This window comes from Propithecus coquereli, unplaced genomic scaffold (assembly GCF_000956105.1).
Source record: "Propithecus coquereli isolate 6110/MARCELLA unplaced genomic scaffold, Pcoq_1.0 Scaffold5, whole genome shotgun sequence".
Classification (NCBI taxonomy): domain Eukaryota; kingdom Metazoa; phylum Chordata; class Mammalia; order Primates; family Indriidae; genus Propithecus; species Propithecus coquereli.
In genome coordinates this window covers 14,389,245-14,414,829 of record NW_012150840.1, presented here as the reverse complement: position 1 = coordinate 14,414,829, position 25,585 = coordinate 14,389,245, and the positions used below count along the sequence as shown (strand labels likewise).

The window sequence follows — 25,585 nt, the reverse complement described above, 5'->3', positions numbered from 1 at the left end:
GGGTGGGCGGAGGGCACGCCACACACCCAGTATCAATGGCCAATGTGATGTCAGGCCCCAAACTGCTATGGAGCTAGGGCCCAGGAGGTTCCCGCAGGTGGGGGTGTTCTTCCCGCTGATTTGGAGCCCCGTTTCTTGGTGTGGGTGTCTTTCTGCCTCTCTGTACTGCCCTCCTCCTCCCTGCTTGCTGCTGGAGCAGGATGGGGATGGGGGCTAGGGCTAGGCTCTTGTGTCACCCAGCGCCAAGCAGCACCTACCCCAGCCTGGCTCCAGCCCTGAAAGAGCCTCAGGCTGCCTCTGGGCTGGGAAGAGCCTGTGTCCCCAGAGCTGGGGGGCTCAGAGGTCAGGGGGGACAGGAAAACAGGCAGCCTTGGGGCTCCTGGTGGGCACTGGTGGGAAGGAAGTGGCAGGCTCTGGGTCTCCCTGTGACCTCAACCTGAAGCCCACCAGACTACAGGAGACTCCAGCTCCCCACACCCTAGGGCACTGTTTGAGGGGTGGGAGTCCCCAACACGTGTTTTCCTCGTCTTGCCAGCATGGCCTCAGGGTCCTCATACGCAGGCCAGGGAGAAGTGGTGACAGGACCCCAGACTCCCACACACATGGAAGGGTCTTTGTTGGGGGCCCACGAAGGACAAAGCAGGGGCTCTTGTGACCTTTAAAAACACCCTTTTATTACGGAAATCTTAAAACCTATAGAAAGGAAAGAGGCTGCCACTGGCCAGGGCCCTCCCCGCGCTGCCCTCCAGACAGAGGCGAAAACCGAGGCGCGGAAGAGAAGGCCCTTGCCCTCAGCTGGGCTCGGTGACCTTGGGCGCGTCCTTGCACTTTGCCGGCCTCAGTTTCCCCTCCTGGGAAGAGGGTGGCGCGGCCCTCCAAGGCCTCAGGCCGCATGACCTTGGGCTGCCCCCGACCCGGCGGTCGGAGCTTCTTCCACGCCAGGCCCAGGCGGGGCGCGCGGGAAGGGGGCGCAGGCGGAGGCGGGGCTCCCGCCCCCGCCCCTCCCCCGCGGCCGAGGCCTCAGCTTCTGATGAAAAATTGCTCCCGCTCTATTCAGGAGGCGGCAAAAGAAGAGTCACCCCCAGGGGCAGCCCTGGGCTGATTGAAAAATAAGTTAATTTCAGTTTGAATCGATGGGCCTCAGGCACTGAAATATCACGGGAAATTAAAGCGGCCGCTCTCCCGGGAGCCGCGGCATTGACCCGCGCTAATTAATGCTGGGGAGGCCGCGCTCGCCGCGCCGCAGCCGCTCCCGCTCCCCGGGGGACCCCAAACACTTCTCATTTAACTAATTAGACGGGGAAAATTGGGTGTTAATTTGTTTAGGATTTTTCCCCCTCTTCCCCCGGCAGCTCCCTCCCGGTCCCGCCCCGCGCGGGGCCGCGGAAATGAATGCGGGGCTCGCCGGCAGATGGCTGCCCCGGTCACTCTGCAATTTTCTCCGACTTGATTGCTTGATTAGGTCGTTAGCACATTAAAAAAAAAAATTGCTTGCCGTCTGGCGCTGGCGTGATGAGTGGGACGCGCGGCAGCGCCTGGGTAATTTATCTTTTTATACGGCAAAGAATTTGATTTCAATCTGCAGATATATGGGGCGCCTTTGACACCTGTTTAACATCGCGCCGCTGACAGCTTAACCCTTTGCTGCCTCGGAGGGAGCGCTGGGCTGGGGCCGGCGGCGCCCCGGGTCCGCGCGCCCCTGCGGTTCCCGCCGCCGCCGCCAGGTGGCGGAGTGAGCGCCCGGCCGCCCGCGGCAGCCCGGAGTCTGCGGCGGAGCGCGACCAGCCACACCCGCCAGGGGGCGCTCCGGCACGCCCGCCTCGCATCCTCCGGCCCTTGAACGGCCCCTAGGCAGCAGAGACGCTGCCCAGTGAGGAAGGACCGCTCCGTCCACGCACACCTTTAAGTTGACCCAAATATACGTAACCCTGGTTTGGCATTTCTTCATCTGTGAATAACTAGGAGCCTCTAAAAATGGGAGCGACACAGCCTCAGATGCCCCGGGCCTCTCCTACCCGGGGTGGCGCCGCCTCCGCGCGGGCAGCACCTTTGCCGCTCCCGGGTTTGGCACCTGCGGTTCCTGCTCAGAACGAGGGGACTGCAAAGTACAGGTGCAAGGCCTCCGCCTGGTCCGGACCTGTCACCAACCTGAGTGACCCCTGCCAGGGAAAGGGTTTATCTAATCTGAAGGCCACTAGATGGCTGCCCTTCGTGCACCAAGAAATGGAGAGCGGTGAGCAACTCGGGCTGTGTCCTGGCCTGGCTCCACGCGGTGTGCAGATCTCTCCCAGCGCTGCCTGCCTGTCCTGCAGGATGTCTGCCCTGCCCAGGGCCTGCGCTTTGTCTGGGGCCTCAGTCCTGTCCCATCTCCCTCTCCTTAGCACTTGGTGGCCCTCTACAAGGACTCGCTTGCCTCAAGCTGGTTTCTTCCACAGAGGAAAGCTCTAAAAAGACTAATCCACATAAAAGTGTAAGTGACTTCTGGTTTTATCCACTTCTCAGAGAGGACAGCCAAGAATGAAACACCTGGTGATGGAATTCCAGGCACCAAGTCTGACCGCAGAGGGTTGGGAAGGCTTTCTTTATGACTATAAGCAAGCCATCTGCTTCCTGGTCAGGAGATGATCTGTCCTGCTTGAATACAGTGCATTATAAAACAACAAGGCTGTACCCCTTAACTGGAACGAGTGGGGCCAGACTGGAGAATGTTTTGGAAAAGATACGTGAGGCATACACCACATGCTACATAATGCCCTGCAGTGGCAGCACCTCATAGTCAAACCCATCAGTTTTGATTTCTGCAGCAAAACGCATATGCACATATTCATACCAGGGGATAAATAAATTGCATAGGGTCAAGTCCAATTTTTGCTGTCAAATGCGTTTGATGCCAAACTTATGAAAGAACTTTCTGTTTTCATTGAGGTTCAAATTTAGAGAGTCTGGAAAAGGCATTGTGGAGTGTACAGAGACAGAGGTGTCCCTGCCACCCCAGTGTGGATACCTGGTAAGGCGCATTGCCTTGGCTTCCCGGTGAGTTCACGAGCATACGCGCTTGAGATGGGGCAGGCTCGCGGATGGAAACAGCATCTTTAGGAAACTAAAGTAGGGGTGCAGAGTCGTGATTCAGATCATCTCTGGGGCCTCTAGACGGAACCATTTTCCTGGATCTCCTGATTTGGGCAAATGAATAACTGGTCTGTAGATCTGACTTTGCCCACAGATACTCTCCCAGGGGAGCTGGTGCCAGCTGGTGGCTCAAACCAGAAGTCATCTGGACCTCAGTTATGGGCTCCTGGAATGCCTGGCTCTCTGTGAAGACCAGATGCTACTCCAATTTATGGAGGAAACCTGGACGGCCAAAACAATTTCTTTTTAGGACAGTTGGCAGGGAAGCTGTGGCAGTGGTGCCTTGGAGGGAAGTGGACAAGGGATTAGAATTAACCCTAACCACTCTTCACATCTGCCTTTCTAGTCCCTTCCTGGAAACAACCACACGTGTATAGAACTTAAAAATGTATAAGCAGCATTGAGGTCAGCCGGTCCTGAACTAGAATTGCTAGCTCTGAAAAAAACTGCTGTGTGATCTTGGGCAAGCTACTTGACTTCTCCCAGTCTCGGTCTCTTCAAACAAAAGATCAGAACACCTACTTTCCAGGGTTGTTTGGAGTATTAAATGGAAGTGAGTGCCTAAATAAATGAATGCTTGAAATACAGAAGGTGCTCAGTAAGTGCTAGTTAAGAAAGTCAGTGGGAGCCTGCAGAAGGCAGGTTAATCGATGGCATTGCCTGTCGCTCTGGCCGCCTCCATATGCCCGCTAGCAAGGCTAGACTGGCAAATAATAATATCAACGACTCCAGGAGGAGGGGAAAGGGTAGAACAAACCTTCAGGCCGGAATGCTTTAATACAGGTATCGGTTTCCCCTGTAGCCATCTGGAGTGCCAAGCAGCTGCCCCTGAAACTCTCCCCACATGTCCACTACTTTCCAAGCCCCCGAGGCACCAATGCAGGAGGACACCCCCACAGTGCCCATACTTCCGTGAGTCACCTGGGGCTAAGAGGCTAGAAGCCCCAGGTTGGAGATCTCTACTCTGCCTCTACTTGCCTTTGTGGTCGTGGGGGCATTTCTTAAACCTTTCTGAGCTTCCCATTCCTCACCTGCCTGGAGATGCCGCCTCCTTGCAGGTTTGTTGTGAAAATTAGACGGTGTGTGGGAAATGCCTGACACACAGTAAGAGCTGAAACATGTTGGCCTGATGCTGGATGAATTCCGTGGACTAATGTGCAACATGACAAGGCTTTGCTTTTCAGCAATTTCTCTGGGATACTTTTCACATAAAATGACATCCTCCTATCTCCCATCTTTGAGATTCTACTTGGGCTCTTGGTTCTGCCAACGCCATAAATTCCGTTAATCTGTCTCTTACTGTCTCTTACTCACTTTCCTGACTGCCCACTTTCTAGAAGAGACTGCTGCTCTCATATGGGAATCTGGTCCCAAACTCTTCGGGAGACCTTGCATCAAGGCTCCAGCCAGGACCAGCGCCCTGCCTTACACTTCAGGGCTCCAAGTACGTAAGGGACCAAAGGTGACATCAAGGGTCACCAGGTTTGGAGTCCCAGGCAAAGGTGAGTCAGCAGGATCTCTCAGTTTGGGAATGAGCCTGGATTTCCTGATACATTTCCCCTGAGAGGTGGAGCCTCTGCAACACTCAGAAAGCCCAGGTAGCGTGGATGCCTCTGGCTGTCAACAGCGGATCTGGCAGGTGCCTCCACAGCTGACGGAGAGGGTGCCTGTGCCTCCAAGGGTGAACTGGACCCAGGGAACCCTTGCCGAATGGATGCTCCTCTGCCACAGGGTGCACAGCTAGCGAGCTAGGTGACCGTGTCAGCTTTTTCTCTGTGTAGGTAACTGGCATGAGCAGTGGTGGCCATGCTCCCCGCCTCCTCTTGTGTCTGCATCGTCACCTAGTCCCTGTCCTGCATGCTCCCATCCTGGCATCCTCACGAGACAACATGCCCAGGGCGCCTTCCGTCAAGGGGCTCACAGGAGACCGTCTGCACTCCTTCCAGGATCGCCCCCCAACAGAGACATCCCGCATGACAGATGCCCTTTGCACATTCTGGTCTCCAAACTTGCCACATGCCCTCAGGCCTGGCTCTGTTGGTCATACTCTGGGTGAGCATCCATCACATTCACCCGGCCTCTTTCTTCTCCTCTAGCTGGAAGCTGATGAATCTGGGCTCATTGCTGGCGTGATTTAAGGGCTTCACACTCCACATCCGCTCAGCACTTCTGACACCGTATTTCAGCGCTCTCCGTCCAGCCCAGCTTAAGGCTCAGAGAAGCGGGGCCTTGCTGCAGCCTCTGACGTCCACTAGGGGGCAGCTCTGCCCACATTTCCGGGCAGCCCCAGGCAGCATCCTTCCCTGCCGACGGATAGATCATTTTGTTCCTCACCCCACCCATCAACCAAAACTCCACTTTTTTCCACTCATATTAACCCACGTAGAACACAGAAACACCTATCCTGAGCCTCCGAACCAGTGTTTTTATACTGACTTCGCACAGAACCACCTGCAGAGATTTTAAAACATACAGATGCCAACATGCAGGTGTTTACTTTTAAACCAATTCAACCCAGAATTGCTGGGTGTGGGGGCCCCGCGTGGGTATTTTAAAAATCTGCCCTGGTGATTCTAATAAACATCCTGCACTGAGCTTCACTGCAAACGCTTCCCCCCCCCAGGCACCTGTCTTTTTACTTCTGGAATATAACCCCTTAGCACTTTGTCCCCTACCCCTGGGCAGGGACCACTTTATAAGAGGCAAAGTTGAGCAGTCCCAGTCAGAGAACCTCAACCTCACACTTCAACACACACGAAGCTGCTAAGAGTGGGGTGAAACGCAGTCTCTGTTCACTTTGCACTCCATAGCTCTGTGATGTTTGCATTTTCATAACAAGGACATTTGTCAGAAAAAAAATACAGTAAACAAATAAGTGGATATATATAGCCTGACCTTACAATTTTAGTAACAGGTGACCCCACAGAGGAAATAAAGTCAGTCTGGAAACCCATTTCCTCTTCCTTAAGGCTGACATCTGGCAGGGGCTTCCAGAATGCTGTATCCTGGCATACTTTTTTTTGGAGACACACACAAAAAATGGACTGTGCCTGAGTCTGACATGGAGACGTGGGATCTTTTCTTTCCCTAACATTGCACCATACGCCTCCATCCCCAGCCCAGAGAGATGGAGAGTGACGAAGTGCTCATCCTTGAAGCACAGAGGAGAGGACATCGTCCCCTCCTGCTGGGACTGGGCCATCACCACTGCCCTTTGCATCATTACAGTTTGTAGAGAGACGCACTCCTGTTTACTCTGGGATCTATGCGGTGGTAGCCGAGTCCTGGGTTTGAATCCCAGTCCTGTTTACTTCACCGCTCAGCCCCTCAGTTTCCTCGTCCAGAAAATAGGTACAGGAATGACAGCTAACTCATCTGGTGGTGAGGGATTAAATGAAACGAAGCATGGGAAGCACTTACTATCAGGGACACTGGTGCATACTGAATAAATGCCAGTAATAACACCACCTGTAAAATTAGCACTTTGGAAAATATTATTATCATTATTTTGTAAATGAGTAATTTGAGGGGCTCAGAGTTTGGCTTGCCGGCAGGGAAAGATTAGAAGTAAGTATATCTGACTTTTCATGTCTGTGCTGTGGGTTCTCATTAGACATTCGACAGTAGACCTCAGGCATATGAGGGGGTTTGCTCAGGTTGGCCCAGAAGGGATGTATGTCCAAGCTGTCCACCTGCCCTGCACCCCCATTCCACCAATGGCAGCCCAGGGGCTGTTGAGGGGACCTGAGCCTGAGGAGACCCCTCCGTGGGAGGGACTCCACCTCTTTCTTTTCCAGGTGAGGAGGTTGAGGCCTAGAGATGGGAAGTGGCCTGGCCTCTGCCATGCCGGTGGGTATCAGAGCCAGAGCTAAGATCTGGGTACCTGACTTCCAGTCCAATAAACTTTCATTCCACCTTGAGAACATCTAACTCCAGACCTGGAGCCTCTAATGACTCCTCATCTTCCCCCTCTTTCGCCCACAACACACACGCAAAGTCCTCTGACCCAAAGTGGGGTCAGGGGCGGGCCTGGCTCCGGAGTGGCAGCTTTCCATCTTTAGATGCACTGTCCCTACCTTAGCAACATGTTGAGGGGAAATGGCGAGGAAAGTAGCAATGTAGGGAAGCAAGGGCTCCAGAGTCTAAAAGGACTCAGGTCTGAATTCTGGCCTCTGTGCCTCAGGTTCCCCATCTGTAAAATGGAACTGTAGAACCTAGCTGGCTCACGGTGCTCTGAGGACTCTTTGCTGAATGTGCATAAACTATCCCTGGAAGGAAACAAAGGACGCTGGTTACTAAGGGAGGGCTGCTGGTGGGTGGGTGGGGGGAGACTCATTTTTTACCCTTTCAAACTCATTTACATGAATTTGCCCGTTCAAAAAATAATTTTGTTATACCTGAAGTCTGTTTTTTTTAAATAATAGTGGCCTGGTACTCAATAAATATTGATTATTTTTATAAAGAAGTTGTGATGTATCCCCCTGCCACTGACTTCAAATCACCTCTGTTCTCCCAGCTTCAAGGCAAAATAAAGACTTAAAACCCAAGAGGCAGGTGGTAAAAGGGGGCTTTTGGTTCAGACCCAGGTTTGAGTCTTTTTTTTTTTTTTTTTTTTGAGACAGAGTCTCACTGTGTTGCCCGGGCTAGAGTGCCGTGGCGTCAGCCTAGCTCACAGCAACCTCAAACTCCTGGGCTCAAGCGATCCTTCTGCCTCAGCCTCCCGAGTAGCTGGGACTACAGGCATGCGCCACCATGCCCGGCTAATTTTTTCTATGTATTTTTAGTTGTCCGATTAATTTCTTTCCATTTTTAGTAGAGACGGGGGTCTCTCTCTTGCTCAGGCTGGTCTCAAACTCCTGAGCTCAAACAATCCGCCCGCCTCGGCCTCCCAGAGAGCTAGGATTACAGGCGTGAGCCACCTCGCCCAGCCTCAGGTTGGAGTCTTATATCCCCCACTTTCTAGCTGTGTGGCCTGGGGCAAGTTGTGATGCCTCAGCTACCTTGGTGCTAAAAGGAAGCTCATGGTCTCTACCCCTCTGGTTGTCACCAGGATTTAATGAGATCAGAGCTGACACCGAGTGAGCAGGGGGCACGTGCCAGGCACTGCCCTGAACACTGCACACATATGGCTCATTGCATCTGCCCGAGAGGCAGGTGCCACTGTCACCCCCACTGGACAGATGAGGACTAGGAGTTTCTGGAAGGTGAAGCCCAGCCATGAACCCATGAACCCTGAGTCAGTGACTCTAACCACTACTCCCCACTGCCTCTCCTGTGCTCATCACATGTTCAGGAGAATACTTGGCACGTGGAAACTGCTCTGGAAGTTATAGCTGTGATTGTTACTGATACACACCAAGATCTTTCCCACTTTGTTAAACACTTTGGGGCAAGATTGTTCAACAACGCACAAATACTTTCTGGGGGCAGCATTTAGCCAGGTGGTGCTCAAAGGGTTTGAGAGAGTCTTGCCCCATTTCTCCTCTAAGTACAAATTACAGAGCCAATCGTCATAGTGCCAAGGGCAACGAGCTCTCCATACTCCGCACCCCTGGCTCCTTTGCGCTGGTTCTGGTGGCTTCAGACACCACCCTGCAGACAACCTCCAGGCAACTTAAGGAAGCCAAGCATGCACTTGCTGGGGCATTTGTAGCAATGCAGTTACAGCCCTCGGAGAGCCTTCCCACAAATCCTGAGCTCAGCAGGTTTCAAACACCCCGCCCCCACCCCCCCAGAGCCAAACAGATTTTAGGATAACCTACTGCAAGAAACAAGCGGTTCCTTCCTACTGGTCAATAATGTAAATGTGGGCTGCCAACAACAAGAATTTGTCAGCCCTCCTCCCTCCACAGCCACTTGTCCTGGCCAACTTTGTGCTAATGAAGGGAAGGCAGGGGTTATCACCACACAATTGGACTGGGCCTTGGCTTACACACACACACACACACACACACACACACACACACACACACGATGCAGAATCAACACCCAGCACACCCCACTAGAACCCAATTGGGTGGAGGGTAACGGGTCCAGGCCACCATGAGTAATGCACCAAACATAATCTGCTTATGAATAATTGAGCTTATTGTTAGTGTCAATGTCTAAAGCCATTGGCTGAAATTCCAAACAGATTTCCAAGGGAGAGGAAGGCCCTTCTGGAAAAGCAGCTCAAGGCCTCATTTCCCATCCTCTGGTCCTCCAGTGAGAATTCAGAGCAACCTACACACCTCATTTGGTTCTTTCTCTAGGGCTGCGGCCACCTTCCAGGCACACTCACACAGGGAGGGGAGGCACGAAGGACCTTGCCGAGGAGGCAGAGCAGCAGTCTCGGGGGTTGGGGCCTTGCCCTTGCCTTCCCTTGCTCTGCTGTGAACTACTCTCTGACCACTCAGAGTGGGGGCAGCTTTCATTTAAGGTTGAGCTCTAGCTAAGGCAACTCCAAATCCTCTAGAAATGCTCCTCTCACCCCACTCTCCACCTCATGGAGGTCCTGCCCAGAAAGCCAGCAGACTCCATCTTCTCCCAGAGAAATGACTCTGCGGCCCCCTGCCCAGCAAGGGGACTCTGGACTTGGGAAGGCCCTGCTACCACTGAGAGGAGGCCCCGTGCCCACCACAGCTGAGCACGTGCCGCCCAGTTCAGCGGCTGGTTATTCCCCAGACTGCCCAGGAGAGGAGGAGGACTCAGTGAGAACACCAGGCACATGTCCCAGGCCACACACTGGGCCAGAGAGGGAGAAGAAAAGGCGCAGGAGCTCAGGGCATGGCCAGCAGCTGCTGGGCTGTGAGGGGTGGAAGGAGCCTCAGGTGGATGAGTGTAGGGGGTGGGAAGGGAGGGGCACACCTTCCTCATGGGGAGGAGGGGGAGGGAAGGGAAGCAAACTGGGGTCAGGGCTAGAAGCCACCTTCCCCTTCACAGCCACTCACAGAGGCCTGGGGCTACCTCAGCTGTACTGAGGGGACATCCACCTCCACAAAGACCCTGCCCAGAACCCAGGACCAATGCAATACCCATCTCTCACCACCAGGCCCCTCAGGGTCTGTCTGACACACTCCTCAGGAATCGTACAGTCTGGAACAGCAGGCCAGGCCGCACCTGCTAAGCCTCGGGTTTCCCCCCACCCCCTGCAGTGCCCACCTCACATGGTAGGTGTTCACCAAGCACCTGTCAGCTTAAATGAACTGCTCTCCGTGAGGACATGGTCACCAGCAAGCACATGCCCATAGCAGGGCGTGGCAGCTGGAGTCATGGGTATCTGGGACCCTGCGGTGGCAGATGTCCCTGAGAGAGGGGCAAGCGTGGGAGAGAGGGGCTCAGGGCTGTTACCTGTATCCTGTCTTCTGGCAGCTCCGTTTTCATGGCCAGCATCTCCCGGGCATAGACGTCTGGGTAGTGGGCCTCGTTGAATGCCTTCTCCAGCTCCTCCAGCTGGTAGGAGGTAAAGATTGTCCTGAGGGGAGCAAGACCAGACACTCAGGACCCAGGAAACTGAAAGAGCCTGTCTCAGAGAGAACAGAGCGGCCCTCCCCTGCGGCTCCTGGACAGACCCCCAAACCCAGGCTGGCTCCGCACGATCTGACACAATCACACACACACACTCTCTCTCTCTCTCTCTCTCACACACACACATATGTCTACACACACACATTCACAGTGTAACCCTCTGGACAAGGCTGTCATTCAAGGCCAAGGGCCCACACTACAATTCTGGTGGCAGGATGGGCATTCTTTCAGCCCTCAGTGACATTTCATATTGGGAATCTTTCTGGCGGTGCTCTGGGGGAAAGGGTGTTAGAAAGGAAATTTTTAAAAAATGCAGAAAGCCCCTGTTCCTCCTCCCAAGCGCAGAGCGGAGGAGCCCAGCAGATCCATAAATACTGCAGCCCCACCCACACCTGCTTCCTGGGCTCCTCTCACAGACACTAGAGTCGGACGTTTTAATTTCACTCAAAGTTCGAAGATTCCCCAGAAAGACAAATGCAGCTTCAACCTCAGGGTTCACGTGGCTGAGAACTGAATCTCCTGCTCCCTCAACTCCCCTCCACATCCCCTCCTCCTCCCCTGCCCTTCCTCTGACACCACCGTGGACACCAGCTCCCTAGAGCTGCCCTAGAATCTTTCCCTGTCCCCTCCGGTGCTCAGAAGGCAAGGGCCACCTTCCAACCCTCCCACACACAGACTCCGCCACTCAGTTGGGGAGGGGCCCATTCAGGCCATCCAGTGAGCCTCCTACCCCTACAGAGCAGTTCACGGTGACCTATTTTGTGTCATAAACTGCTTTAAGAATCTGGTAAAAGCTACGTTGTTCTGTCACCCCAGGAAAATGTGCAAATGCATATGCTCTTAACACATAAAATCCTGCCTCTGATATTAGGAGATTCATAGATGCTCCTTTCCTGAATAAACCACTAAACATCTACTTACAGATACAAACTCTTCTCTTTCCAGACCTTAACGTCACCAGGTTTCAGGAGACCTTTATCCTAGACCCTCATCAGCAAGCCCACGGGCAATACAATCCGGTTTCCACAAACTGAACTGTAAAACTGTTACATGCCTTGCTTAGCCCCTGGGATTTGGACCCCAGCACAGAGGTGTAGCACCCTTCACTGCTGTGCTCTCACCCAACACAACCAAAAAGTACAAACCCCACACATTCCTTGTCAGCTTTAATATCTTGGGGGATGATGCAGGAGGTGTGTGAGGAAAAAAGATTGTGCTCTTTATAGAAAACGACTGGTTTGATTCTTAATCGTTTCTCCTATTCTCTTGGGGGGTATGTGGAAGGCTTATGTATACGGAAAGTTAATGCTTTAGAATTTTGAGGATCCCCTGCTTTCTATTTCTCACCTGCTGAAGGGCCTATGAACAAAGAGTCAAAATAAACAATAAAAAAAAGCAAGTCCCTTTTAAAACCAGGGAAACTGAGGCACACAGGTGACATGGCCTGGCCAAAGAGGAGAGCTGATTATATGTCGTCTAGAACTATTCAAGTGCCAGCCTGTACTTGGGAGAGCCCCTACTGAAAACAACTCAAATCTTCCAAACTTCCCCTAATTCCTGCCTCAGTGCTGGTTCGCTATTGATGCCACTTGCTCTCCAGTGAGAGTTTCCTTCCCCCACAAAACGAGACCCAACCTCCGTTTCTGGCTGGAACAGAACCCCAGACCTTCGGGCTCATGTTGTAACCTGCCTGAAGAGGAGCTGAGCTGTCCGGGTAAAGAGAAGAGCAAAATCTGAGACTCCGTCGCCATGGCTGCTTCACCCCCACCCCACCTGCAAGTGCTTTTAAGCCTGGTTTGTTTCTGGGAGATAGAGACAAGCCCATCTCTCATCATCAGATTCTGGAGTCTCTTACCCCAAATCCCCAAATGAGAGAAACTCAGGAAAATGCATCTTTTACTAATAAGGACTGTGCCGGTCATCAGCAGCCATTCTTCCCTCTCCAATAACCTGGTCCCTTCATGCACCAGAAACAGACAGAAACCCAAGGCAGCTAATACCCTGGTGTTGTCCCCATAATGTTCTGCACCCCTGGGAACCCACCGAAGCCCCCAAAGATTTCCCTGATGAAGAGGGTGGCAGATGAGAACAGAGAGTCAGGGACCTGAAACATGGACTTTGGGCTATGGGTCACCCAGCTCCAAGTGCCACACAATGAGACGTCCTGATGCAGAAACATGGTTCCTGCACCCAGGGTTTGGGGATGTTTTTTCCAGGGCTCTCCATGCTAGGGAACCCCTCCCGCCCATTGTCGCAGCAGCACAGGAGGAGTTCGGCTGCTTTCCAAATCCACGGGTCCCTGTCCCTGCTCGCAGAGGCTGACAGGATCACCCAGCCTGGGACCAGCACGAGCTGGGTGCACAAAAAGTGTTTTAATGAATATTCGTTGAATGAATGAATGAATGGTTTTTGGTTTTGCTTTTGTTTTAAAAAAGGACCCAGGATCAGGACTGGGTCAGAAAAAAATGTTCCCGTTTAAAATGAAACAAACTGAACAAAAGCAAACAACTGTCTGAAGGGAATAAGCCGAGATCCCTGAGCAACCAGGTTGAAGTTCACCTTCATTCGAGCCAAAACCTGTTGGGACCTGAGGGGTCAGGAGGGGCCGTTTTAAAAGATGCGGTGGGCAGTGGAGTGTCCGAGGGCCAAGGAGGAGCGAAGCGCAGGAAAGAGAGGGTGCAGAGAGGCCGAGAACAAACTGGGGTGAGAGAGAAGGATGTAGCGGGCGGGGCGGGGTTCCCAGCGGGGAAACGTCCCGACAGAGCGCCAGACCCTGCGGCCGCCCGGCCTGGATCGGGACGGAGAGAGGGACGGGAAGAAACAGCCCCCGAGGTGAGCGCGGGGCAGCTCCCGCGAGCAGCACTCGCAGAAAGGGAGGCCGATTTTCGGTTCTCCTTCCTTTATTTCCTCGAAAATCTTCCCACAGATTTACAAGGAACCGGTGGCAGAGGTGCACACGCGGAAGGCAGGCAGGGCCTGGAGGCGGGGGCGGGGGAAGCGGGATTACTTTTCAGGGTATGCCTATTGGATTTTAACTGCGTGCGAGTAATGTCTATTTAAAGACGTACGTTTTTAAACTGTCTTTAGTCTGCACCCCAATGCATGCACCCCACTCTAGCAGCTAGGGCTAGTGGGACCATCCAGTCTACACCCCCCACCATTTTACAGACGAGGAAACTGAGGCTCACGGAAAGGAAGCGACCCGCTCAGAATCACAAAAACAGCGGCCGAAAGAAGATGATCCATGGGCGCAGATACTACCCAAGCCTTGGGAACGTGGGGGCAGGAAGCTAGGGAGTTGGCGGAGAGGACAGGGACCGCGGGAGAGAAACCCGGGCGGGGAGGGGGCAGAGGGGCCAAGGAACCGGCTCGGGCGCGAGGTAGGAGCGCATCTGCCCGCCGCAGGTCTGCGCGGCTCTCCGATGTGCTGACGCGGGGACCTGGGGGCTGACAACCCCTCTCTAGCTCGGGTTTGGCCCGGGTTGGGGCCTTTCCTTTCTCCTGCGGGAGGAGAAAGCCGGAACTGTACCGCTTCGCGCGGCCGCCCGGCGCGGGCGGACGCCACGGCCCTGGGCAGATGGCTCCACACAACGCCTGGTCACTCCGCCCTTGCGCGGCCTCGGACCTCAGATCTGGGGTCAGCGAAAATAGGGTTTGAGTGACCCAAGCCCACAACCGCGGACGGCAGGCGGGTGGGTGGGCAGGAGAGGTAACAACGCGCTGCGGGGGGCCTTACCTGTGTCGCCGCTTCTTCCGTTTCTTGGTCTGGTTTAAAGCCGATTTGGACAATTTTCGATCACTGGAGGAAACATCTTCAGAATCTGAAAAGCGGGCGGAGGGACATGCGGCACAGTGGACAGCGCGCTCGGGGCGCCTGAAACCCGCGAGGGCCCCACCCCTGACCTCCTCCCGGAGCGGCGGGGGCCTGCTCTGTCTCCCCGGAAGCCCTCCGGAACCCCCGGTGGCCATCTCCATCCCTAAGCCCAGGCTGGCCTCCCCTACGCCGGGGCCTGAATCGGAGGTTTTGAACAGATTTCGTTGTAAGAGAGGCAAAGGCCCTGGCGCGCCAGGGGCAGGGACCGCGGAGAGCCAGGCAGCCTCGGGGTTGCAGGACCCCCGGGTGGCGCTCCCGGCGCTGCGCCCTGCTCTGCGCTTGCAGCCCCGGCGCTCCGGGCCGGAAAGTTGGCCCCAAAGAGCCGAGCCCAGACACGGGCAGCTGAGCTCCGGGAAGGGCTGGGGCTGCTCAGGCACAGTCCCTTTAGCAGTGCCCGCACAATGCGCTCCCACTCGAGGCTGGAGAGCCTGCGACGCGCCACTTTTCGTTGCAAATGCAACGAAACGAAACGAAAAATCGGGGGAATTGCCAAGGGCCAACAAAAGCCGGAGGGCCGCGCAGGCCGGGACACCCCGCCAGGAAAACGGCTCCAGGAGGGCGCGGGGAGGTCATCCAGGGTCCCCGAGCCCGCGAGTCGCCGGGCTCCGATATATTGTGGCGCCTACGTGGGATCGGATGGCGGCCGCTTCGGCTGCCGTGGTGGCCGGGTTGTTCGAGTTCTTGGGATGAAAAATAAACCCCAGATGACCAATGCAGTGTTTTGGAATGAAAAAAGGAGAAAAAAGACAACTCTGGACACCAGGGCTGGGGCTGGAGCCGGCGCCGGCACCTGCCTCCCAAGCGGCCAGCGCGCCGAACAGCATCGGGCTCCAGGAGCGCGGGTCCTCCCGGAGGCCCGGGCCGCAGTGAACAGCGGAGCTGGGGCCCTCCAACCTGTCCGGAGACCCTGCAACACCAGCTGCGACACTCCAAACCCTGTTTCCAGTGGGGCCCTAGTGGGGCGCCCGGCCAAGGTGGGCCAGATGCGGGGACCAGAGAACTGCGCGGCCGCCGGAAACGCTGGGGCCGAAACCTGGCTGGCGCCGGAGCATCCTCCTGGTCCCCGGCCCCGGCGCATCGGCCCCAGGCCCTGTCTGCGACCCCTCGGCCTGGCATGAACTTTTCCGCAGGGAGGAGGCCTTGTCCCGACGGCGCGGGCTCCCGGCTGTCACCCCCAGTCGGGCAGCCGCGCAGCCTCGCCCTCACCTACCCGAGCTGGCCGTCTGGCTGGTGTCCAGCGGCCCCGATGCTCTGCCCAGTGGCTGCAAGTGGACGCTCTGCGGGTCGGACAGCACTTCCAGGAAGGTGGGCTGCGCGTAGAAGCCGGGGAGCCCCCCGGGCCCCAGCAGCCCCATGCCGCCCACTCCTGCGGGACTGAGCACTGAGCGCGCTGCCAGCAAGTGCCCAGGGGCGAGGCCGTCGAGGGCAGCCCGCGGGTGGGAGCTGGGGGGCTCCTTATTCAAGCCCAGGATCTCCTGGATGCCGAACCCCGTGCACCTGGCCGGGGCGCCCCCCGAGGTACTCTTGGCCACTGTCTCGGACTTGGGCTTGCTCAGCGCTTCCCCCGCTTTCCCCGTCATCTCCCGATTCTTTGGAGGGGCTGAGGCCGCAGGTCTGTAGCTCCCCCCACCCCCCCGCCGGGCTCCCCGCTTAGCGAAGTTGGTCCCAGGTGCCCCCTCCGGTGTCTAATGCTCTGGAGCCCCAAGGAGAGTCCCCTTTTATCCAACCAGGCGGCAGCCCAAGTGGGGTCAGAGCTGAGCAGCCAATCACCGGGGCCAGGAGCGATTAGGAATTCCAAAAAGCTGGCAGCTCCCGCAGCAGGCAGTGCCGAGGGGCCAGGGCACTTCGGGGCGAGCACCGGGCGGGCTTTCCAGGATGCCCACTGGTCAGGGACCCCAGGGGCCAGGGTGAGACAACAAGGTTCAGGGCTGTTCCAGGAGGCAGAGTGGCTTGGACTTTGGGTAGATCCTGGTAGATCCCCAGGTCCCTGGGGTGAGGTGGCAGGATGGGCTAAGGGCAGAGGCTAGAGACTGGGAGAGACTGGGAGACCTCCTTCCCTCAACTCCTACACAGGTTGGCGGAGTCACAGAAGCCCAAATATGGGACCCCTATTCAAAAGATAGAACAGGGGAGGGGCAAGTGCCTGGGGCAGTATGTGGTAGCAGTGGGGCCAGGATGTGGAGAGGGAGATGTGGGAGTGGGGGAAGCTCAGGGCTTATCTCCCCAGCAGAGGATACAGTGCCTCCTTCATAAGAGCTCAAGAATTGGCCCAGCGAATGGTCAAGGGGTCAGGGATACAGGTCGCTGCTGAGGAGGAGGAGCAGCCATGACTTCTTTTGGAGAACAGCCATGGAGGTGGGAACATCTTCCTAGAGTGAGCATGAAGCGTGCCCAGCTTCCGTGGAAGGACTTTATTTATTCTTCCATCCATTCGTTCAGCTAATACCTATTGAGCACCTACTAGCTCTGAGCTAGGAGCGAGGGGTCCGGCAGTAAATCAGACAAGGCGAGGGGCCTGCTGTACTTCAGAGTTCATTGAGCAAACAGAATGGAGAGGCCGGGATTGTTGGTGGGAGGGCGAACGGGGAGGAAGGGCTGAGAGGCAATTAGAAGGTGAGCTGCCTCCCCCAGTTGACGGGACTCCTCTGACCCACTCCTGCACTGGAAGCTGCAGAAGTGCAGCCAGCGGTGCCTGTTGAAAATCGGGAAGAGGCAGCAGGAAACATCGCTCCAGGCAGGGTGGGGCCTTTGTCACCTGGATACAAGAGCGAAGCCTGAATTCCAAAGATGGCAGTGGAGCCACTGGTTTCCCACAGCATTCCTGCTTGAGGACTCAGAGAAGGGCACAGCCCCCTTGGGCCAAAGTGTCATGACCAAAGGCGATCTCTCACTCACACACACACACACACCACGGACCCTTAAGTCCCTGCACTCCACCACTTCAGCTAACTCTTCTTGGGGCTCCCCTCTCCACTGTGCCTAGCATACAGTAGGACTTTAATAAATGTTCCTTGAATCAAAGGCACCCTATGAGGGCAGACAAGGACAGAGTCAGTTGCTTTGGGCAAAGCATGGAAAATCAGGCCAGGAAGAAATTCCATTCAGGATTTCTTGGCCAGTCAGCTGCAAATCCCCAAATGGAGAGAAACCCCCTAACCATGCCCAGCCCATTGCCACAGTGTCTGGTACCCTCTGTGGCTGCCATGGGGCAAGACTGAGAAGTAAGAGGAGACCTTGCAGCACGTGGAAACTAGGCCTCGCTAACAGGGATGTTGTGAGGCGGGTCTCTGACCCCTCTGTTCTCGTCCACTTGAGAGCTGGAATTAGGTAGGGGCATCTCACAGCGCAGGAGGTGTTTGGAAGAGGGGAGCCATTCACTCCAAGGGCTGCCTCCTTATCCCATAATAAGCCATGCCTACTGTGTTACATTGTCTTAGCCCCTTTACGTGCTTTACATGGGATCATCTCTGGTCCTCACACCAACTCTATTAGCATCTCGACTCCACATCTGAAAGTTAGCATTGCAATTCTTACTTGCAAGGTGCAGACTTCAAGGATATGCAATCTCAAGACATCCTTCACCTTGTATTCTATCGAACTGAGTTCCAAGTGACACCACTCACATAGACAACGATGTGAATGGTGCCCCCTGGAGTTGTGCAAAGTGGTGGCCTTGTCTTCCAGAAAAGAATTTCTATCGCTGTTTAATGGATGCAGAAACTTACGTTCCCCAAGAGGTTACCTAGCTAGTAAGCAGCAGAAGCCAGAGGAGCCAACCTCACATGAGTCTGGTGTCAGAAGCTGTTCTCTTGTGACTCCATCCCTCTCTCAGCCCCTTCTCTGTTCCAGCCTGCCCTGGGAGGATGGATGGGGATGTTATGTTAATGGCATCTGTCATGTCCCTGACTTATCACGAGACATCCACGATGAGCCAGATGCCAGCCGATGGGCAAATGTGAGTGATGGAAAACAAGTGTGTGAGTGATGAAGTCGGCTCTTGCCAGGAGATGAGGATGAAAAATCTCTTGACCAAACCCCATGTCTGAAGCTGCCAGTTCCCAATCCCCGGGGAGACAGTCACCATTCTGCCCGAGGATGTTGGGGACAGCAGCGACCCCAGGCCTTCTGAGAGGCACGTTTGCTGAAAGCTGCAGTTGGAGACAGGGCCTGGCATCAGCCAACAGCCATTCCCACCCTGGGAGCTGGACTCCCCAACAGACTCCTGACTGGGAGCTTATGGAGTGTCACTATTACTGTTCCACAGCTGCCCAACTTGGGCCAGACCAAGGCTTAAGACATTTGTGGGTGATGGGGGATCCCTACAAGGAACGGCAGGCCCCAGGGGTTGGGGGAGTGAAGTGGCATTTAGCTTGATCACACTGGACCCAAATCCTGGGTCTTCTTGAGCCAATCATTTAACTTCTCTCTTAGCATCGATTGCTTTACCTATAAAACAGCCTGATAACGGGGTTGTGAGCATCTCTTGACCCTTGAATTAGCACAGGGGTCCAGGGCATGGTCTCCAAAGCCAAACTGCCTGGGTTCAGACTCCCACACTATCCTTTGCTTGGTGACCTTGGGAAAATTATCTAATCTCTTTGTGCCCTCTGTGTCTCAGTTTCTTCATCCATAAAATGGAGATAATGGTAGTACCTACCACTTAGAATTGTCGCAAAGATTAGAAACATACAGTGTTGAAAACAGTAAACAAGTTTACGCCATGGGTGTGCAAAATGAGGCTACAAAATAAAGCTTCCATGAACGTTCATTCCTATTAGTAGCACGCAGGAGGATCCTGTACTTGGGACTGGCAAAGACCTAGTTCCTGCCTTCACGGAATTCGGGCCAGTCATTGGAGTAGGTGACATTTTTAAAGCACTTAGCATGGTACCTGGCCCTGAGCACTCAATACATCATGGCTCTTACTACTACTGTTAGTGGGCCCAGTCCCCTTATCACATTTAATCTATTCAACATCACTGAGAGGTCAATTCTGTCCCCCTTGTCACAAATAAGATGCTAAAGCTCAGCAAGAGTGATCGGGGGAGGGAGGGTGCTGTCTCTCCCTTTTGCCTTAGTGCTGGCCACTTTCAGCACCAGCTGCAGCCAAATCATTCTCCCCTGCTAGCCATCTCTCTGAGTCACCACCCAGCCATCAGCAACAATTTTTGGGGAGGGGTTGGAAAATGCAGGAAAGAGAAAGGATCTGTGTTTGAATCAATAATCCCATTATGAATCTGTCACCCATGAATGTGTTTCACTTTTTTAATGCGCTTGTGCGTATTTTGGGCTTACCCCTGGGAGGTGAACCTTATCTTTTGTTGTGCTGGACAGTTCTCCGGAGAGAGTCTCAGGATGCGCCCACCCCAAAGATCCTGCTCTCGCCTCCTCCCCTCATCAGACGTGGATCGGATATTTCGTTCCCTTTGTTCAGTAAAGAGGCTCACACTGCCAGAAAAAAGGAGGGATTTTGATTCACATTTAACTTACACACACTGAACATTTATTACCTTCTGGACTTTTTACATTGTCTCAATGAATCCTTCCAACTACTCTGAAAGACATGTATCATTTTTTGAAAGAGAAAGCAACCTCAGAGAGGCTGGGTGACCTCCCCAAGAACACACAGCTGCCAAGGACCAAGCTGGGAGTCCGAATCCACTGCATTCTTGTTTTCTTGAATATGGACGCAGAGCCTCAAGCAGAGGAAGGGATCCTGGGCATGGGGAGGCAAACGATGCCCCCCAAATGCTTGACTGCCATCCTCCCTACCGAGAATGGGGAAGAAGAACGGAAGGGGTGCTAGGGGAGTTGGGAAGGGCTGCTAAGGTCAAGGCTGGGGTGCATCCCCAGAACCCAGGGCTGCTGGGAGCACCTTCCCTCAAACACCTGGGCCTGGTTTTTTTCTCCCGGTTCTCCAAGGGCCCAAGGAGTAATCTATGCCCTTTAGAATTTTCTTAGAGGGCTCCTGGAAGTGGGAGGAAGAAACAGGCCTCCAGCCAGCCTTCTAGAAGGCCCTGCCTCCTGTCAGTCACCTTCCAGGTGCCACCTGTAGGTCACCTGAGGGTCTCATCCCAGCAGACTATCACCTGCCAGGTTTCAGCTGCCACAACCACCTACATCCTCCCTCCCTCAGTATTAACCCTTCCTCAGCCTCTCAAGGGAAAAGAAATATACCCCACATGTGGTGTCCTGTCTTTTCTTCTGTGTTCACCTACAGGTGGGGTGGAACAACAGAAAGAAGCAAGCCATGGAGGATTTGCTCCATTACCAGCCCACCGGCTGCCTCTGGGCTGTGCCTCAGTTTTCCCTCAGTCTCACATGGTGGGAATGCGACATCCCTGACGTCCTGACAGGCTGCGTGTTCTGTTTTACCTGATGGGACTGTTGTAAGATTATCTGGTCAAGTATTTATCCCTTCAACAAATATTTATTGAGCAACTACTATGTGCCGGCTACTGTTCTTGTTGGGGGGATACTGTGGGGTAAAGGAAAGCAAAGCTCCGTTCTCATGGAATTTATATTCTAGTTGTGGGAGAGACAGTGAACAAACAGGCAAGTATATAAACAAGCAAGATCGTTTAGGAGGTGGAAAATGCTAAGGAGAAAATGAAGCAGAGTGAGGGGCTATAGAGTGACTGCAGGAGGGGCCTCTTTTGGATGTGGGACAGGAAACATCTTTCTGGGGAGTCAGCATTTGGGCAGAGACTGAGTAGGGAGAAGACGCCAGCCATGTTGGGGGTAGGGGCCAGTGGTGGGGACAGAAGGACAGCGAGTGTGCATGTCCTAGCGGGGAACCAGGTAGGTGTTTCTGAGGACCAGTGAGGAGGTGAGGAAGGCTAGAGGGGAAGACTGACCTTGGGATGACCTTGAAAGACCTTGGGCAGGTGAGCCTTTGAGAGGAGCTCAGTGGGGTCCACAGCAGTCAGGGCCTTCTGGGCGTCGTGGGCCAGGGTAAGGACTTCAGATGTTATCCCCAGTGGGAAGGGACGCTGCTGGCAGTTGTGAAACAGGGAGGCCAGTTAGGAGACTGCTGTGTGGTCCAGGCAAGAGACAGCAGAGGAAGGCTTAGGGGTGGAGGGTGGCAGTGGAGATGGAGAGAAGCGGATGGATTTGGGATTGATACGAAACAAATTTCAAAGCACCAAGCGTTCTCCCAAGGCAGAGTATGGTTCTTACAGCTCAGAGATCTTGGAGCCAGAAGCCTTTCTGAAAGCCACTTCTGTGTTCTCCCCATGGAGTCCCAGCGGCCCCACATCAGCCCAGGGCTTCTCCCGGGTCAAGGGCCCATGTAGCCTCTCTCCTTGCTCCTGGAAGTTCTGCCTCCACCTCTTTGTCAAAATCAGGGGCAAGGCTAGGATCCAAGCAGGATCACCGGATGAACAGTAGAGCGGCCCTCAGCAGCCATTAATATTAAGCTTTGTAAGTGGGTGGAAATGCAGGACGGTATGAGGAAGGCAGAGGGCATGTGACCTTGAGGGCAGCTTCCCCAGAGACCCAGGAAGCAGGTGGGGGCCAGGGATCATGGCCACAGGGCATCCATCCAGTCAAGGAAAGGAAAGCATTTGGGCAGAGACTGAGTAGGGAGAAGAAGCCAGCCATGTTGGGGGTAGGGACCAGTGGTGGGGACAGAAGGACAGTGAGTGTGCATGTCCTAGTGGGGAACCAGGTAGGTGTTTCTGAGGACCAGTGAGGAGGTGAGGAAGGCTAGAGGAAGGCGATGGGCTGCAGGGGCACCATCGGGATCTGGCCTAAAGAAGACATTTCCAGATTCCTCACTTACTGGCTTTCTTAAGTAGGGAGCTTGCCCCTTACTGATTGAATGACCTTGGGCAATTCATTCTTTGAACCTCCAACATAAAATGGGAATGGTAAGACCTGCTTCACAGGGTTGTTGTAACGGTTACATAACATTGTAGAGTTCTATAATGTATAATGGACATTTACCATTCCAAGGGCTAACATCCAAACCTGATTCCTATGTGGGGCAATTCCCCAACTTGGGAGTCCTAGTGGAAGAGAGAGCTCTTACTCTGCAATGAAACTTGAGATGCCAGACATTTGCATTCCCAGCTTCCCTTGTAGCTAGAATGTGGCCGTGTGACCTGGGCTCCACCTATCAGAAGCAACCAGCCAGGACTTTGAATCGGGAGCCAGTGACACAAAGAAGCAAAAACCACGGAGAATCTTCTCTGATAGCAGTGGTGGTTACAGCAACTCAATTTGCAGAGTGATAAGTTAGCAACCGAATCACCCAGGGTCAGTGGTGGCAGCAGTGGGAGCTCTAGCACCTACCTAGGGTTCAGTGGAAGTGACAGTAACCACAGTGGCCTCTTCATCAGACCAGTACTGTGGAAAGATTTGGGGCATTAGTTCTGGTCTCCAAACCTCCTAGAGAATCTCTGAGCTACCTAATATCTTTCTAGTAAATTCCTTTTTTGGTCAAATCAGACAAACCTGGGTTTGTTTATAACCCAGAACTCAAATCTATTACAAAATATGAATGTAGTACCTAATTCTACCCTACACTACAATCTAAGCTGGGAACTTTAATTTCCCAAAACCATATAATTTGGGACAAATTTGAGCTATGATTGGCAAGGGGTTACGGAGAGAATGGCTTTGGTGAGTGATCTCTTGAAATTCTGGGTCTATGGGGATAGCTGAAACTGATGGTTGTTGTCTCAATTTACATTCTCTCCTTCTTAGAATCAGAACGCTAATTTTATTCAGAGTGGTAATATCCCTAGATAATAGACTACATTTCCCAGCCTTCTTTGCAGCTAGAAACCTCTAAGACATTTAGCATACATTTGCTCTTTCTATCCTTTCTCCAGCTTCCTGTCTGGAACACAGACATGATGGCTAGTGCTTCAGCACTGTTTTGGACTATGTGGTGATCTTGGGGATGGAAGCCAACATGAGAGCAGGGAGGATGAGTCTTGTGCCTGAAAACCCACGAGCCACCATATCAGCCCTGCTCTGCCCCAGTGAGCTCAATGTTTATGCCACTCGTCTCTAAGCTCTGTTACTTAAGCTCTGTTACTAAATGATTCTTCACCAACACCATGGAGAGAGGCATGTTTTTGACACAGGAAAGTGACTCCTAGTGCTGGGGGCCACTTGAAGTTCAAATGGGTCCTTGGCTTTGCTCAAGAAAGAATTCAGGGAGGCCAAGGTGGGCGGATTGTTTGAGCTCAGGAGTTCGAAACCAGCCTGAGCAAGAGCGAGACCCCGTCTCTACTAAAAATACAAAGAAATTCATCGGACAACTAAAAATATATAGAAAAAATTAGCCGGGCATGGCGGTGCATGCCTGTAGTCCCGGCTACTCGGGAGGCTGAGGCAGTAGGATTGCTTGAGCCCAGGAGTTTGAGGTTGCTGTGAGCTAGGCTGATGCCACAGCACTCTAGCCCGGGCAAAAGAGTGAGTCTCTGTCTCAAAAAAAAAAAAAAGAAAGAATTCAGGAGCGAGCCAACAGTGTAAAGTGAAAATGGCTTTTATTCAGAAACTACAGAAAGTCTACTCCACAGACAAAGCAGAGGCTAGTTCTCCCTGTGGAGGAGAACCAGCCCGATAGTTCCTGTTGCCCCTCTATTTCAGCAATAGCTTAACTATATAGGCTAAACAAGGGGAGGAATATTCATGTTATTTCTTGGGAAGGGGCAGTGTTTTCTGGAATTAGGGCAAGGCCCTCTGTTTGACTATGTTCAAATAGGAAGTGTCATGGCATCAGGTTTCCTTAGAAACTTTTATGGTAATGAAATGTATAATAAAGCTGTAAGGTCAAGAGATGGTCAATTTCTCCACCTTCTTGGTTCTGACCTGTTGGAACTTGCCCCGCCTCCATCCTGTTTTGGTCAGGGTAGTTCGAAACTTTGGAGACTTCCTCACTCAATTAAACAATGCCTGCACAACTAAGCAATGCTCATAGCAATGCCCAAAGTAGTACCTGCTAGTTCCCTGTCTCATTTTGACCTGGGGGGAAAATCGAAGATCTGCTGTCCTAGCAGACATCTGTTTTGTCCCTATGTCCTGACAGCTAGAAATCGCTCTTGGATCTGTCTCTCATCTCCAGCCTCATAGAACTTGATCTGCAGTGCAGATCTGACGGTCTCAGTCAATCTAACAGGGAGCTCCGGAGCAAAGACTGCCCATGAGAGGAGCTTGAGTTGGGCAGAAATGGCCAGGCCTAGTACGCACACCATGCTCAGTCACTCAAACACTGCAGTGGGGCTCAAAGGGGTACAGCTGGAGGCTCTCCCCTAACTGCACTCTTGCACCTGAGCAGTAAGTTCTTTCTAGAACGGACAGCCAAGCAGCGCAACTCCATAGCTTCTATAAATCCTGTGTAACAAATGACGTCTGCATCTCAGGGGTTTATATTCTGCTTGGGGTCCTTGGGTCAGCCAGGGACAATGAGGCTTGGCTCTGAACTGTGGGTTGGTTCCCGGGCTCCTTCACACATCTCATTCTGGGGCCAGAGGCTACCAAGGTATGCTCTCCTCATGGCGGAAGTCAAGGTGACCAGAGGCTGAGCCAAACCACGCAAGACTGTTGAAAGCCTCTGCTTGGGTCAGGTCTGCTCACATCCCATCAGCTGAAGCTACTAGTCACATGGCCAAGGCCAAAGACAGTGGGGTGGGGCAATACCCCCCCACCCCCCACCCCCCCAACAAGGGAAGCTATGACAAGGATGGAGAGGGAAGGAAGAATTGTGAACAAATGCACAGCCTATCTGGCCAGCCATCTGGCACCAAAGCCCACGCCCTTGGCCACTTCATCGTAAGTGGCCAGTGCGGCACTTGGTATGAGGTGTTACAGTGCAGTGGCTGAAAACATATCTGGAGTCAGATGGCTGGTGCTCAGATCCCAGCTCCAACACTTACAAGATACGTGATTTCAGGCCATTTATTTGGCCTCTGGGAGCCTCAGTTTCCTCTTCTGTAAAATGGGGATAATTAAAGGATCCACGTTTTAGGGTTGTGTGAGGATTAAATGAAAGAATATATGTACAATGCTTGGTGTGGTGCCTGGTATATGGTAGGTACTCGATAAATGTTATATTTCCTTCTC

General features: G+C 53.6%; 1 protein-coding gene across 1 annotated transcript in view; it reads right to left on the bottom strand.

Annotated features, from left to right (window-relative positions):
* Positions 1-16,129, bottom strand: part of VSX2 (visual system homeobox 2) — a 19,029-nt gene extending 2,900 nt beyond the window's left edge. The window contains exons 1-3 of the mRNA XM_012656149.1: positions 15,720-16,129; positions 14,372-14,456; positions 10,459-10,582 (exon numbers count right to left, since the gene is read on the bottom strand). Of these exons, the coding sequence (XP_012511603.1) occupies positions 10,459-10,582; positions 14,372-14,456; positions 15,720-16,089 (579 nt within the window). The 5' untranslated portion in view covers positions 16,090-16,129. The remainder of the gene's footprint in view (positions 1-10,458; positions 10,583-14,371; positions 14,457-15,719) is intronic.
* Between the last annotated feature and the right edge of the window lie 9,456 nt (positions 16,130-25,585).